Raw genomic sequence first — 17,627 nt, 5'->3', positions numbered from 1 at the left:
ATTAGCAATCAAAATTAAAGACAATACTATTTCTCTACCTCAGTGGAATTCAGAAACTGATTTTTTAAAATATTATTGCTAAATGCCTCCATTTACATGCAACTTAACATTGCACTCTGGAAAAATATATTTATGATACAATATCCAAGCTAATAAACATATATGAAAATATTTGATTAAAAGTTAATTGCTACAAAAGAAGAGACAAACATACTTCCAGCTGTAGCTCTGTATATTTTCGTCTTAATTCAGTAACTTCCTCCCCAGCTTGCATCTTCTTGTATAAATCCAGTTCAGTATCTAGTAACTCTTTCTGCATCTAAGAAATTGTTACGGTACATTATTAGTTCCACAGTTCATATTCTCTACTGAGGAAACAATTTTCTGATAAAACCCAAGAATCCATTGCTACGTTCCTATCAGAAGGCTATTTCAGAAATACACAGCGAATTAAAGATTGGCCAGCGTTGACCTCCAGGCAAAAGGTGCTGTGGCAGACTTACCTATCTGGAAAACAGATTCCTAGAAACATTAACAAAAGGGAATTTGAAAACTAGAAGCTGTACTCGAATTTTAAACTTAACCAAGTTGTGGCTTATTAATTCAAATCACAGCTCTAACTTTGCAGGTATACTGCTTACTACCTTAGGTTTCCATCTTCAAAAACAAACTAAGCACAAGCTTAGGTAGCCTTCTTGGCAAGATAAAACTTCAATGTGTAGCAGTATGTTTCTGAGCTTGCTGATGTCAAAACTTTTAGACTACCACACAAAGCCAAAGCCAAGAGAATTTTTTCTAAACTAGAGATACACAAAATAGAAAATATAAGAATTATATAGTAGTGATAATGAGATAAAAAGGGATTCTACACAAAAAAAGCAGTACAATTATGAATGAATACAAAATCCATTATCAGTATTGAGAAAAAGCATCTAAGTTTATCACAATTCCATAATGCAAAAAGCACAAATGGTAGTTCTGTTCAGACCACAGTAGAAAAAAACCAGTAACAAGACCTCTGCTAACAAAAGGTTGGTCTCTGATGTACCCAGTTGCCTTCCAGCCCACAATACCTTAAAAAAATATATGAGAAAGTTCAAAAATATATATGAAACTGAAAGGTGTCTCTGAACCCAAATTTAGACCTGTTCATTGCAACCATTGAGGTGCAGGTGCTGGTACAGGTGCAGGAAAGGGCTTTATGCAGCCATGAAAATTTTATTTGAAGTTCTGTTCCAAACTGAAAGCTTTTTTTTTTTTTTTTTTTTAATGGAAAAAGCAGCAGCCAAATGTTCCGGTGATATCACAAATGAAGGATAAAGTTATAGATGATTGTGAAACAGTTTCACATTTACACCCATTGATTCAAAACCACAGCATGTGTTCAAAGGCTGGTTGTCAAGAGATGAAGGTTTCGCAGTTGTGACAGTTGGAAACCAAGTATTACCACTAAATGATAAAGGGTTTTTTTTGTTTCTTTGTTTTTTCCTGGAAGCTTTAAAAGAAAAAAAGCTGGATTATTCAACTGGCAACTTCAACCTGAACCCCTTTCAGCCGCATTTTCTGATCATCTACAGCAATCACAGAAAAAAATCATTATCTCCTGTATAATGGTTTTCAAAGTTTTCAAAATTGGAAACAGTGTTTCTCTCAAATCCCACTGAGTTGCAACACATCAATGACATGGCAAAACAAATGCTTCTGAAGTTTAATAGTGACCAGCAGTTAGAACTCACAAAGCAGCCAGTGACACTTGTGTCGTAAAGACTTTTGAGGTTTATTTCTAGTGCTCTTAATGAAGACTTCTCTTATAAAGCTGTGCCAGGTCTCAGGAAGAAAATACCTCCTTCAAGATACACCAATAGGCAGCAAAGGTTTCTACACTCGGGGGGGAAGAGTATTTTGTAATCTGCATGAACTGGAACAAGACAAAAATAGGTAAAGATAATGGCACAGTCACATGGGCCTCATCTTCGTTTGCACGGTATTCAGAGCTCCCCAGGTTTTAAACACTAAGAAAATGCAAGAGAACCTAGAGCAAAGTCTTTCAGAAAATTGTCAAAGTTGTAAATTTTAACTGAAGGCTCTGTTAGTTCCTCACTTCCACAAAGGTCAGATGGGACCGACTGTTTTCTCTCTTTCAAATGTTAACAAAACAATGCTCAGAGATAATGCACAATCTCCCAGAGAGGAAAGCTATCAATAAAATCAACTTTTCTACAGTTGGGATATTTTGCCCATTATGAAATGGATTTGCTCAAAATGTTTCTTCACCTTCATATTACAAAGGAAATGGAAAACCAGCACAAGAACTTCATTAAAATTGTAGTTCAAATTACCATATTGCCTCACTTTACTAAGCAAAACCAACAGTCACACGAGGAAGTGGTGGACCAGGTTGCCAAGCAAAGGGTGATGTGGGCAGACAGGATCTCAAGATCAACAAAACAGGGTTGAAGGAGGACCACTTCAAGCATACACATACCAACCCACATAAATGAGGGAGGGAGGGCCTACAGAACAGTATCACAAGGGAAGATCTCATTTCTTTTCTGGGCAATCAGTGCCTCTCTGAAGAGCCTGTACACTAATACACACACCATGTGAAACAAAGAGGAGGAATTAGATGTCTGTGTGCAGTTACAGCACTACAATCTCACTGGGACTACAGAAACATTGCAGGAAGACTCACACGACTGGAGCGGTGCAGTGGACGGATACAGTCTCTTAAGGAAGGACAAGCCAGGATGGCAAGGAGCAGGAGTTGCCTGTTATGTGAGAGAGCAGTATGAATGCACAGAGCTCTGCTTGGGGACAGACAATGAGCCAGTCAAAAAGTTTATGAGTCAGGATTAAGACAGCAGACCTATGTGTGCAACTTTGCAGCAGGTGCATACTACACACTGCCTGATCAGGTAAAAGAAGTAGATGAGACCTTCTTCAGACAATTGGATGAAGCCTCCTGTTTAAAGACCCTGGGCCTGGGTATCTGCTGTAAAGGCAGGATGATTTTCAAGAATCACATCCTCCAAGTTCCAGGGCATGCAGGAAATAAAGGACAGGTGGCAGGATGCCTGCCTGGATGAACAAGGAGATCCTAACAAAACTTAAATCCAAAACCAAGGTGTACAGGAGGTGGAAGCAGGGTTAGATCACAGAAGGAATATAGAGAGACTGAGCATGCAGGCACTGGTTTGGAAAACCAAAGCCCACCTAGAGTTGAATCTGGCAAGAGGGGTGAGAAACAAGAAGAAAGGCTTATGCACATCTGTCCTGGTTTCAGCTGGGATAGAGTTAATTGTCTTCCTAGGAGATGGTACAGTGCTATGTTTTTGAGTTTGGTATGAGGAGAATGCTGATAACACACTGATGTTTTCAGTTGTTGCTAAGTAGTGTTTAGTCTAAAGTCAAGGATTTTTCAGCTTCTCATGCCCAGCCAGCAAGAAGGCTGGAGTGGACACAGCCAGGGCAGCTGACCCCAAATGGTGAGAGGGGTATTCCATACTATGTGACATCATGTCCAGTATATAAACTGGGGGGAATGGGAATGGGGGGATCGCCACCCGGGGACTAACTGGGTGTTGGTCAGCAGGTGGTGAGCAATTGCATTGTGCATCACTTGTATATTCCAATCCTTTTATTATTACTATTGTAATTTTATCAGTGTTATCATTAATAGTTTCTTCTTTTCTGTTCTATTAAACCGTTCTTATCTCAACCGACGAGTTTTATTTTTTTTCCCCAATTCCCTCCCCCATCCCACTGGTTGGGGGGAAGTAAGTGAGCAGCTGCGTGGTGCTTAGTTGCTGGCTGGGGTTAAACCATGACAACGTCTATCAGCAGCAAGAGGAACACTATGCTGTGAAAAATGTGGACTGACTGCTGAATGTGAAAGGGGACCTGGCAACAAACGACATGGAACAGCTGAGGTGCTCCTCGGTCCTCCTCCTCCTCAGTCTTTAGAGGAAAGACTTGCCTTCAGCAATTCCAGACCCTGACACTAGAGTAAAAGCCTGGAGCAAGAAGAATTACCTTTGTTGGAGGAGAATCAAGTTTGGAAACATTTAAACAAACTGGACATACACAGAAACCTGGGACCCAATAAGATGCAAGCATTAAGTACCGAGCGAGCTCGTTGATGTCATTGCAAAGTCAATTTCAATTATCTTTGAAAGGTCATGGCCTTTGGGGGAGGTTCCTCGGGACTGAGAAAAAGCAAGTATCACTCTGATCTTCAAAAAGGGCAAGGAGATCTGGGGAACTACACGCTGGTCAGCCTCACCACAATCCCTAGGAAGATGAAGGAGCAAATAATCTTCAAAACCATTTCCGAGAATGTTAAGAACAAGGCGGCGATTGAGGAAAAAGAACGAGAAATCATGCTTGACCTTAACAGCTGTCTACAGTGAGATGACTGACTTGGTGGACAAGAGCAGAGTAGTGGAAGTAGTTTATCCTGACTCCAGTAAGGCTTTCAATACTACCGCCCACAACATCCTCACAGCCAAAGGATCAAGTGCTGACTAGATAGGTGGACAGCGAGATGAACTGAAAACTGGCTGAACTGCTGGGTTCAAAGGGTTCTGATCAGTGGCAGAAAGTCCATCTGGAGACCAGTCACTAATGGTGTACCCCAGCAGTAACGTCTTCATTAGTGACCTGGATGGTAAGACAGACTGTACTCTCAGCAAGTTTGTGGACAATACAAAATTTGGAGGAGCGGCTGGTACACCAGCTGGTTGCGTTTCCATTCAGAAAGATCTTGGCATGCTGGAGAAATGGGGCAGGAGGAACCTCCTGCATTTGAACAAAGGGAACTGCCAAGTCCTGCACCTGAGCAGGAGTAACCCCAGCCACCAGCCCAGGTTGGGGGCTGCCCAGATGAAGAGGACCTGAGGGGTCCTGGTAGCAGAAAAGAAGTTGAACACGAGCCAGCAGTGCATCCCTGTGGCAAAGAAGACTGACGGCCTCCTGTGCTGCATTAGGAAGAGCACCACCAGAAGGTCAAGGGAGGCGATCCTTCTCTACTCTGCAGTGGTGTGGCCACACATGGAGTGCTGTGTCCAGCTCCAGGCTCCCAGGCACAAGAGAGACACACTGGAGTGAGTCCAGCAAAAGGCCACAAAGATGATTAAGGGATTGGAGCATCTACTATATGAGCAGAGGCTGACAAAGCTGGGATTGTTTTAACTTCAGGAAGAGAAGCTGGTGGGGCAGGATCTTATCCATGTGTATAACTACTTAGTAGGGATGAGCAAAGAAGACATCCAGACTCTTCTTAGTGGTGCATGGTGATGGAACAGGACAATCCCCAGAGATCCCTTCTAATCTCAATTATTTTGAGCTATTTTGTGTTATCAGACTATTTTCTTGTCCACTCCAAGAATTTACTAAACCACTCTCAGGGTAAAATAACTGTCATGGGTTAAAACACTGCATTTAAGTTTTCTAGACAAGAATTTGCCAAGTTTTCATGATGCAACTTGCTTCTTAATTTCTATGGGTCTGGATTCATTTCCTTGCATATGACAAAATCCACAACCAACTGTTATTCTTGGATCAAAAGTGATATAAACTATTTTTTCCTGTTCAAATTTATGAAGCACTGTACACCACCAGCAGAAGACTATTTCTCAAAAACATAAGGCTTTCACAATCAAATGCAGCTTTAAAAATACTGCCAATTTCTAGGTCTTCTATAGTTCAAATTCACTCCACAGGTAGCTTACTTCCTTCAGACCTCTCAGAAACATTTTCTCACCAGACATCCACTTTCTCTCAAAAACATAAACACGTTAAAAAAAAAAAACTTCTCTCATCTCCAAAAAAGAAGAGTTTAATCTTGTTATAGCGGTGCCTGAATTCTGGTATTACTGCCCTTAGTTCCCCCCTCTAAAACACAGTAGAATATTCCACTGCAATGGAACTTGTTTTAAGAGGTATAAACTGACTTCCAAAAATTATAATCTATGCCCCTTTTTAGGATAAAAATATGCTCCTTCAACTTTTTCCTGAGAACGATGTAAGAAGCTATAGTGAGTACATACAGGTCATTTCAGTATTTCTTCCTGATATTTCTTTTCAAAACTGTCTATCACTGTAATTTACACTGCAGTTACTTTTAATACCTATATTTCTAGGTAAAATAAAGCAGTAGAAATGCTGCTTCAAACTGAAAACTAATGAACCATTTAAATTAAATCTGGGTTGTAACATTATACCAGCTTTTTAAAACAGAATCCCAAACGTTAAAAGACTAAACATTCTGAAGATTTAAGAACTGAATGAAATTAGCAGAAAAGATCAAGACTTTTTGTCTTTACTGGAAAATACACTGTACAAAAAACCCTGCTCTTTTATTAGTATGCACTTCCTCACTTGATAAAGGAAGAAAAACTTGCAATATATTTTTAAAAAAACTTACTAATTTGTTAAAATATTATTTCTCAAAGTCTCACTTAATTCTTAATCACCTTGTGACCTGTTTAGGAACAAATACTTCTATAAAAAGCGAAATACTGCATTTTAAAAAGGTAATATAATTGCATCTTTAAGCAGCTGGGAAATTGGTTATAGCCATATACTAACAAGAATGATAGCAGAGGACAGAAAATCCTGCCACAGGTGCAACCCAAACATAGGTAGCTAGATCAAAGGAAAACTGACCAGTATAATCTTCAATCTAAAAAGCTTAATATATTGAAAAATTTCAGTGACATAAAAAGCTTCAGAAACTTATGTACCAGTACAGCAGTCAACTAATTTCATGAAGCATTTTGTGTATTAAACCTGACCAGAAGATATGCACTGCATAATGATAATCCCTTTGCATCAGAAATACTATTTTCATGATTTCTATTCAAAATTTAAGAAAGCAATAGACTATACACAAAAGATCAGATAAAACAAAAGAAATAATCATAAGATTTGGGGGAGGGAAGGGGGCGCATGTGTTGATTTTCCAGATGATGCAATATCTGTGTAACAGTGGGTAAACCTTTTAGCCAACAGCATGGTTTTAAAATTAACTATGTTCCTTTAAAAAGATGACTTCAAAATTAAACCAGTATAGTTCTAAATACTGCTGATGTGGCTGCATATTTTTATTCTGCTAACATAAGCATGTGAATTCATCTTATTAACAAGCTGACCAAAACTTGAGTACCTGAGTCTTAGTTTTCATGCTTTTTAAAGGAGTCCCTCCTCCTGGTGATACACCTTTTAATTCATCCTTTAACTTGGTAATGCTATTAGTCAAAATTTCCAGTGTTTTCATGATTTCTGCTTTGTCTTCTGACTTCATGGCTTTATTCTTCTCCAGCTTTGAAATAAGCATCTGTCCAATTTAAAAAAATCAATAAAATAAAAAAATATCTTTTTATTTAGCAACTACTATTACAGATTTCTTTTCCAGTACTCATTACAACCAATGGAAAACCAGAATATTGCATTTCTTTTGCTGTGATCTTCAAACTCAATATATAGTGCTTTTAACAGCTTACATTAAATTAAAATCTTTGTCTGAATCTCTGATTAATTAATTTGCTAACAAACACCTGATATCGCCACTTCATTTGGACAGATTTGCTCAACATAAATTATTTCAAAATTTTTATCCAACTTAAATGACATTGTGGCCTTTTTCTTCTCCTAAGCTTAAATGCAGTCATGCATACTTTTCTACATCAATCTTTCCTGCTCTTGTGAAGTACAACTCTCAGGCTTTCATTTCTCCCCAAAAACATAAGTATGTCACACCCAAATTAAGCAATTTAAACTAAAATTGCACCTAAATCGCATAAGCTTGTAGTTAAAGTGAACTAACAAGACAAGTTAGATTAAAACTCTAAACTTAAAATAATGTCGTAATACCTTTCTACGAGAATGTTTATTTTACAGGCCAGTTTTGTAGCTCACACTTACAAAATCTGAAATATTTTAAAGTAGTGAACTGAGATTTTACAACTGTATTGCTGACTTTCTTTAATGCTAATATCTCACCTTTTGTGTTTCAATGTGCTTCTCTAAGATTTCTTGCTTCTTTTTTCTCACGTCTTGTTGAAGTCGTAATGCTTCCTAGAAGCATAAAAAAATTAAAGTTTTTAGATTTTGAAAAAATAATGCTAGAAGAATACTACACTATACCTGACAACTATACAGTAGTAACTTACAGTAACAGGGAACAAAATAATAATAGAAACACAAGGGACTAATAGGCAATATTTTTCAAATTATGTTTTGGAAAATAACACATCACCGAATTAGTGAAGGATCTAATGATCTTTCTTAGATCTGTGCTGGGAAGACTTCATTATTACTTATGTACAAAGTAACCGCTTACACAACTCCACTGAAAGCTGAAAGGCAATATAATACACTACCGCAAGACATACAATATACAAGAGTTCCAATGTGCAAGGACAGTATCTTGAAAACTGTAAATGAAGTCCATCAATTAAAACACTCTGCAGTACAGTTAAAAGCAAAAAGAAATACATTCTATTTTCTAAATCTGAAGTGTTACCCAAAGAAAACCATCACTTTTGCACCTGACTGCTACAACTTGGAAGTGACAAGTACTAGCACTCCATCTGCTAAAACCAGAATCTTGACATTGCAATGGGCCAATAAAAATAAATTGAAACTGATAAATTTGTGACCTATTGCACTCAGAAGGAGAAGCAGGAGGAGATGCTACAGCTGCTGTGCTTAGCTCCTACTAATGTCACTTGAGAGAAAGCAATTGCTTCTTGCTCTCAGATACAGACTGTAGAAGTCTTAGCAGGATACTTGCAGAAAACAATTAAGAGCTTTGATATCAACATATTTAATGGGATAAAAGAGGACAGGCAGATGATGATTTTGCACCTCTAGATCACCCATCAACCGGGATTCGTTATCTTATACAAAGAGTATAAATGCATAACAGTCATAAAAAAGAAATAGTAATAAGGTTTCTGTATGTCTTCCCAAATACTGACAAATTCTGCTGCATGAAATGTTAGTTTTGCAATACAGTGTGCAATAATTTTTCTGAAGGGAAAAGGAAGATAAGACAAGGGGATGAATGCTAAGAAAAACTAGGGAGACAGGAAGAAAGAAGGGAGTGAGTCCCACAAAATCACGTTTTCCCACAAGTACTAGTATATTGTAATAGAAATCTCTGAATAGAGGAAGGAGCACAAGAGCACATGAAAAAAGAGCCAATCACTTAGCACATCTTCAGTGTCTTCTGTCAAAAAAAAAACCCTACAGATGTCATGATGAGTCAATAATTTTACTACGAGCTTTTTGCCATTTCACAGGCACTTAGCATCTTAACTTGAAAGGTAAAGGCTCTAATTCTGAAAAACATATTTTAGGGGACAAATATGAAATTAAATTCCCAAATTAGAAGTGATTTCTTTAAAGTCTGGACCAATGCCACAACTGACATGCAGCTACAAACTGCTATTTCAAATTATATTAGACTTTAGCTACAGAAGTTTACCAATAGGTTAAAATCTTTGTTTAACAGTTATACTGCTTTCAATACTTATGTTTGAATCTAACTTAGTATTGAACTCTTAATTTCTGGTTTGAAACCAATAAGATAAACATTGTCCTATATTTAGTTTTTCTAAATGGTAAGAATAAACCTGAAAAAGGAGCTTTACTGGGCTCTTTTGAAAATTCTACACAAGCTAAACTACAACTGAGTGACCTATTCAAGGCCAAATGCATTTTTGTTGCATTGTTGCATTTCCTCTCCAACGTAAAAATAAAAAAAAATGGATGCGGGAGAACTACAGTTTGGAAACAATAAAATGCAGAGTCATACACTTCTCACTTCTGTCAAGTGAAGAAACAGTTTTGGTCACAAGTACAAAATACACTGAGAATGAAGGCCAGTCTGATGATGATAAAGGCCAGTTCCAGAAAGCCTTAAGAGAGAACAATAGTGACTATCCTATACTGCCTTCTCACTCACAATAGACAATTCATGCCTCAACATCCAGATACTGCTTCCAGGAAAAAGTATTTGCCATTTTGAACTTCTAGAGAGTTTTAAACCTGCTTACACTGCCTGAACATACACTGAAAAAGTAACAAAACAATGCTGAATTTTCTTCTCCTTTGAAAAGAAATCATCACAGCAAATTTAATCCTATAACTAGTTTCATCTACGCTCTTGAGATGAATATATATAGTGCACTACCTCTAGTGGTCACAAGTTCCCAATCTAGGTCCATTTTATAAAGAAGCATATTTAATTTACCTGTTTTTTCTTCTGTGCTTCATTAGAGTCTAGCACGGAAGTGGAAACAACAGGCAAAGATTTCTGTGCTGCCTTCAAAGCAGCAGGGTTGTACACAGTTTTTGTCAAGCCAGTAGAAGTGGATAAAACCTATAGGAGGAAATCATTTTATTTTTTTGCCAGTGAATTTCAATTTTTTTTTTAAAAAAAACATGAGTGCTTAAAAATATATAAGCGTCTTTTCTTTTGTCTGTTTTGATGATATGAAATATAAAAATTTGGTGTAACAATAATATTTGGAGTTGCTGAAGTTAAACAATTTTTTTAAAGAGGCAGCACCACATCAGATACAGAAGAATTATAAACATCAGATGATAAATCCTTCCCATTGAGATTTCATATGTACTTCTGAGCTTCAAATATATAAAATTTTATGCATTTGAGCATCATTAAGGAAACAGAAGACTGAGATTTTCCCAAGAATAACTGAAGTTTTTCTTTTTTTGTTTTGAAGTTTAAAATACAATTTTTCATGGCTTTGTGAATTTTCCAAGCAAAAATTCAACATAATTTTAGAGACTGAGGTCCAAAGTAGATACAATAGTTCCTTTTCATATGCAGTTTGTGCAAAGTAAAGCTTGTACAATCAACAAGAAGTAACTCAAGTACAGGGAAGTCTTCAACATCATACAGCAAAGGAAGAGACTCCTATGTCTCTGTTCTCTTTCCTACATTTGTAATGAGGTATGAAATTTCTCCACGACTTACTGAGAACACAGTTGTCTACTTTATAATCTTTCTGAAGTATACTATGTACATCTCCGCAATACCTGAAGATTTGGACTAGTCTGATTTTTTATCACATTCCTTAAAGGACGTTTTGGTCCATGTTAGTACTGAAAAAATCCATGGCTAAGTGCTAGAGATAATATAGGCATGATCTTGTCTGCCTTGTTAGCAAATCACAGCAATTATGCAATTGGTATCATTTCCAGGAGTTTAAAAATACTTTATATGTATTTGGAAAATTAAAAGATGCATGCAGAGTCTATTGGTCACCATGCACTCCATAACATAGACACAATGCCCACCAAGAGAAGAAAAGAAAGAGACAGCCAAGAAACATTAGAAAGACAGAAAAGACCAAGAGATCAGAAGAATTTACAATAGGAATGCTTCATATAAAAGCTTTTCACTTTGTTGTGCTATTTATACTATTTCTTCCCACAGTAAAGTATTTTCTAGCATAGGCAGTGCAGAGAGAACAAAAAAAAAAAAACCCCAAAAACCACAAAGCATGTTATGGGGTATTATAAAAGGTGATATAAAATGCTCTAAGCAAGCCATTAAAAAGGACATGAAGGAATTTTTTTAAAACTTATGAAAACACATTAACGTATGCATATCCCAATCATACAGCTCCTATTACAAAGTATCTTTAGGACAGGCTACATCACAAACAGAGGACCAAGTAAAGACAAAAATATTGACACACTCCTTTTGCCCTGAACTGTCTTGATGGCAGTGAACCATGCTTCCTCATCTCTTTCAATATAAGGAGAGATGCAACAGCAGATGTACCTGCATCAACTAATACAGAAGAACAAGAAGCCACACATTAATGTCTTCTAAATCTTCTAATACTATTCAAGAGAAGGAATAGTGTGAATCTCTTCACAAGTTCATAAATTCCAAGTCCCTATACAGATCTTAAAAGGCCTCACAATGACTGTTTCATCTCCTTTTCCTCCTCCTCTTTGGGAAGCATAGCTACCAACTTTCTTACTGTAAAGTTCTTGTCAAACCCTGCACTCAGTCAGAAGCAAAAAAAATACCTAGGACATGACATCTATGATTTTTGATAGCTGTCAATCATTTAATTTCTAATGGTTATAGAGCATTATCACTGCAAACCAAGCAAGGTATTTCCTTGTAAAGGGACAGTAGTAGGTAAAACCAGGTCAAACCAAGTTTCAGAACCCTACTAAAAATGCCAAAGGAAACTGCTGCTTCACAACCAGTCCATTGAACAGCCCAGCAGCTAATCAAAATCAGTTTGTACTATAAGACAACACAGCAGAAAATCATTTTAGCATGATTTTACTCTTCGTAGAGAAGTGTTTCAGGATAACTCAACTCCTAGGGAATGAGAAAAAAACCTGTTTCCACTCAAACTGAAGCAGACTTCCCACTTCTGAACTAAGTGTACAGTATGTATATAAAATGTAGTTCAGGAATACACAGCAAGATACTTATCTGCAACTAATTTAGGGCAACAAGAACACAACTAATCAAACTACCAACAAAATATAGGCAAGAAGTCAAGATCAGTGCATTCAGGTGGACTGCTCGGCTTGAAATGAGTCGAAGAGACATCATCCTCTACAATTACAACTCAAGTATTGTTACCTTTGTATACTAAGTACAGCATGGTATCTTTGGAGCAAATTTTACTTTTTAGATTCCAGTAAATGCACTATCTCCAATATCGTACGGGCGCAAGGGGGAAATGCAGTGGATGCTTCATTTCAGGTCAAGCCAATTCCCAACAGAAAAGATACATACCTAGGCAGAGGAATCTTGTTACCAGGTAAAACTTGCTGCCTTTCTACCAAAAGGCTTCTCAAATGAATGTTATAAACACTGAGAAAGCCTGTCCCCTAAGGTGCTAAATAGATCTGAAAACATGCATCACGAAGTTTGCTACTAAAGTAAACACATCAACAACTCCGTGTTCTAAAAATTGCAACCACTGGGCAAAATACGTAACTCGTAACCACAGTTCAGGTGCACTTTTCCCACCTTACCTCTCTTTGTCCTTTCTATACTGATTAATTTCCACTTTTATCTTTTCACAAGTACTGCAAATTGTAAGACCAAGTAAGAGGGTAAATGTTTACAGCATCACCTTTTAAGGGACAAAAAAGCCCCAAAACATTTTTAAAGAAAGGCTCTCTATAGATTCCTATGTAGTGTCAAAATTTATTTATTTTTTGAATTTATTTCTGTATTCTTCTAACAACTCAGGATCCTGGAACATATCTAGTTATTTTCATGATCAAATAAATGGAACCTACTATATTAAAACAAAACCCACAGAATAGTAGCTTCTGTCCTAGCATATTTTATTCTTCTTATAATCATTTAGCCATCTGCTGAGTTTCGATACATTATACTTCATAAAACTAACCTTTAACAAATAACATTATTCATAGGTATGAAACAAACTTAATATTAATGCAAGTGATTTTATAATAAAATTAATTCTACTGAAATTAAATGTGAGAGGAAGAGAATATGAGACATTCTCTTACCTTTTCAGTTGTTGGAGTAACTGGCTTTGACACAAAACCCAGTCTATCCTTCACAGATAATTTAGTCACATTCTAAGAAAAAAACCAAAATTATAGTTCAAATATACCTTACTTTATGAATAGTTTACTGTTTCCTGTGTAATTCCAGATGTTAGAGATTTAGAAAGAACATATTTAACTAATGAAGCCATAGACTTTTGAGCAACAGTACAAGAAAAATAATACTAAAGCAGTTGATGAAATGAATTTTAGATATTTGATTTTACAGTTAATATACACCTACAAATAGACTGGATAAGACAAAAGTAAAGCCAAATTTGGAATCAAATATAATACTACATATTTTTTGCGAGAAGACCATGACATGCTAGCTGGCAGAGGATTATCTACACAGGCCCTTTTAAATACACTTCAGGTTTTGTGTTTTATAATCTGCTATTTGCAGGTATCAGTTGTAGAAAGTTGTTGTTTGAATTTAAACTAATGTTTTCTGAAGTGTGGTGGTCTTCCTTTTCAGACCTAAAACTAAAGTAGTAACACAATGCTAATAATGAAATACTTCTAATAAATATTTAAAGGCTATTTCTAATGGGAGTAACATGCCAGATTGTCTTAGTCATATTGGTACTGTGGTTACATTCTTCCTTGCATTAAGAGTGATGTACAAATACTGAAAACACTTTTAGATGCTCACCATTGGTCTCTAATGGTTTTAGCTGTTTAACAGATATAATATTAAAAGTTTAATATTAATTAATGTTAATTAATATTTAGTTTTTTGGATAGAAGCCACTTTATTTTGAAGGTTGAAAACTGCTATTTAACACAGCATTACTGCAATATTTTCAGAGTCTCTTGGTTTTTTTTTTAAACTAACTAAAAAACTATGATACTAAAAATTAAGTACCATGCTTGGGTAAGAAAGCCAAATATCATTGCACTGAGGAAAACTTTAAAATCAAAACACCACTCACAATCAAATTAGATGAACTTATAAGTAGTAATGTGTACTTGCACTATATGAGTAATTGTAACAGATACATTAATACACTATGGAACCTATTACAGAAAGAAAAACGTGCAACTGATTTTTTGACTGTCATACATACCTGAGTGACTTCTGTATTGGCACTCTGTGCTTCTGCAGGTTCAATATTACTTGCAGGTACCGGACCTAATCGCTCCTTGACTGATTGTTTCACTACCGGTAAACTAGGTTGCTGAACTAAGGGTTGTATTACCTGTAACACCACCCCATCCCCAAAAAAGCACATCATAATATTAACAACAAAAGGCTGTTACACACGTAGTTCAATAAATACACAATGAAATTGCAGCAACTGCATTTAGATTTACACTTCTTTGTTTCTATCATTCAATAGCTTTTCCACCTAATGGCAAAAATAAACACTTCATGAGATTTAGGATGTTACACTGACTATTTGTGTAGCGCATACAGCAATAACATCTATTTTGCACTTGCAGCTCACAGAAGTGATCAACCAACTCTGGTCTATTTCTATTAATCACATCTACTTAGATTATCTTAATTTCCACCTGTTAGAACTGAATAAAAAGTAAGAAGCAGTCTTCTGATTCCTCTCACAGATCTTTCATCATCAACCATTTAGTTATGGAAAGGCAGATTACAAACTTGCATCATAAAGACTCTCACTTTTTATTACAGCGATATGTCGCTTTTCATCTCCTATGTGTTTAACTTAGACAACACAGAAAAAGAAAGGATATGGAGACATGCAGTCATGGGACTGAGGAAAAAGAAAACAGAGCAGCTAATCTTCAGACCTACCATGAATATGACCTGACAGGTAATACCCTGCCTTTTTATTTTGACAAAAACATTAAACACTTAAGATCAATAAAATACTCTTCCAAGCAAGCTTCCTGTCATATTTATGACACTCCCAAGGTCACCTAACCCATTCACCCACTCCAGGCTACACCTAAGCCATTACTGACAGTATCTATGTAGTTCTTATAGATTTCCATGAAAGAGGTCCTATCACCTCTCTAGATAAAAGTGTTTCAGTATCCTTTAGCATTAGAAAATTTTTTTTAATATCTAACCTAAATCTCCTGAGCTGCCTTTTAGGCCCAGTACTTCTTGTTTTATCTACTGCAGATGTCGAGAGCACATTATTTCTGCTTCCTGGCAGAAACCATTTATTTGATGATTTATTATGGTTGACTCCCACCATCTTTACTAAATGCTTCCACTCCTTTCAGAATTTCCACAGTAAGAATTTTCCAAAGTAATCCTGCTGAGAAAGAGCAATGGTTGAGAAATTGTGCAGGACCAGATAGTACTGAAAGGACAACTTAAAAAGCCAACTGATTTTACATAGAAAAAAAATTCAAAAGCCTGTCTTCAGTGCCTGACAGAAAAACTCTGGCTGGAAACCATTATAAACATAGGTGAAATTAATTCAGCTCTAATTAATTAATAAACCAGAAATATTCACAAAAATTAACATACTTTCAGTATGTGAAGTACTGTAAGAAAAGAGCTTCCGTACTACTTGTAGATATGATACCAAATATTAATTTCAATGAAAAGGGAAGTAAATATTCATGCTCCTGAAAGGATTATGAATTAAAAATACCTGTTTACTGACTCAACAATTTGATAATTGCTGTATTTTGGGGTAGAACAACATTGCACTTAGAATTTTAATTTTCTGTTTAAATTTCTCTTGTCACTGTGTGCCCTCTATCACCCATAACAGCCTTCAAATTGTAGTCTCCTGACACATGCTGAAAGGCTGTTCTTTGTGAAGCAGGAACCCTTAATATTGCCACCTAGTACCAAGGGGAATTCATTCTCAAACCATCAAGGTTAACTTGCCAAAGGTGTTGTGCTGGGAAGCTAGTAACGTCACTAAAAAACATAAGAGTATTTAAAATCGATGTTTTGCAAAATAACAAATATACAGATCAGGTATTTGTTTGGAAATACACAGTTAATACTCCAAGATGGATAGCATAATCAGCAAATAAGCTGATGGCAGTAACTGTTCAAGCTATCCTTCTCAAGAGAGGTAATATTTGTATGAATGCAAATGACATACGCCACTGCCCTCTTCTGGCTGATAAGATGTAAATCAAGCTTAGAAAATAAATATCATTTTGAGTAGCACTAGTTCAGATCAAGCATCAAGGATATTCAGAAATTTGATTCCAAACTCAAGTCTAAGGGATGGTAACTGGTGAGATAGTGAGATAGGTGTTGTTAAAACTTCATTTTTGTAAATAAAAAGCGGGGCATTTGTTACAAAAGGAGAGAAAGGAAACTGTTAGAATACCCTACAGCAGGATTGCTATGGAAAACTGGGTCATTGATTCTGAATGATAATGACATACACCATCCACAGAAAGAAGGAATTAAAAACTTAGAGCAATAATTGAAAGAATCCTCTAACAACTTTTATATATATATGCTGATGTAATGAACAAATAAGTGAACATTTCTTCTACAGAGCCTGCCTCACATTTACTAAGTGTAGAATGTACTGTTCCACACTGACAGCAAATCCAATAAAGCAGGATACACAAGTTATTCAGAAGAAGTTGCTACACTGGGAGCTAACTGACAAGACTCTATCCAATAACCTACACGACCTGGGAGAATCCAAGCTTCCTCTTATGTTTGAGTAGAACCACTATACCCGCTAACAAGTCTGATTTGGCTTGCCACAGGTTACGCATCTAAGCTCCGCAACAGTAACTGCTGTTTCATATTCTTAAAAAGTTGCTAATGCTACTATGCACATGACAATTACCAACAGGTACTCCACTATGCAATTCAATCAAAAAATACAGAACAGAATTGCTCAGTTGGAAGGGACCTACAGTGATCATCTAGTCCAACTGCCTGATCGCTTCAGGGCTAACCAGAAGTTAAAGCATGTTATCAAGTATATTATCCAAATGCCTCTTTAAACACTGACAGGCTTGGGGCATCGGCCACCTCTCTACAAAGCCTGTTCCAGTGTCTGACCACCCTCTCTGCAAAGAAATGCTTCCTAAAGTCAAGTCTGAGCCTCCGCTGGTGCAGC

At 36.5% G+C, this 17,627-nt stretch overlaps 1 protein-coding gene across 8 annotated transcripts in view; it reads right to left on the bottom strand.

Annotated features, from left to right (window-relative positions):
* RBM26 (RNA binding motif protein 26) overlaps positions 1-17,627 on the bottom strand; it is a 57,954-nt gene that overhangs the window by 12,683 nt on the left and 27,644 nt on the right. For 7 of the 8 annotated variants that reach the window (XM_075045982.1, XM_075045985.1, XM_075045984.1 and 4 more), the window contains exons 13-18: positions 14,661-14,792; positions 13,552-13,623; positions 10,259-10,387; positions 8,002-8,076; positions 7,166-7,336; positions 215-319 (exon numbers count right to left, since the gene is read on the bottom strand). In XM_075045982.1, coding sequence (XP_074902083.1) covers positions 215-319; positions 7,166-7,336; positions 8,002-8,076; positions 10,259-10,387; positions 13,552-13,623; positions 14,661-14,792 — 684 coding nt within the window. The remainder of the gene's footprint in view (positions 1-214; positions 320-7,165; positions 7,337-8,001; positions 8,077-10,258; positions 10,388-13,551; positions 13,624-14,660; positions 14,793-17,627) is intronic. The other variant, XM_075045988.1, reaches the window with a different exon arrangement.

Source organism: Buteo buteo, chromosome 14 (assembly GCF_964188355.1).
Source record: "Buteo buteo chromosome 14, bButBut1.hap1.1, whole genome shotgun sequence".
Classification (NCBI taxonomy): Eukaryota; Metazoa; Chordata; class Aves; order Accipitriformes; family Accipitridae; genus Buteo; species Buteo buteo.
The sequence above is the reverse complement of the archived record's forward strand: the minus strand, read 5'-3'. Positions and strand labels throughout refer to the sequence as shown.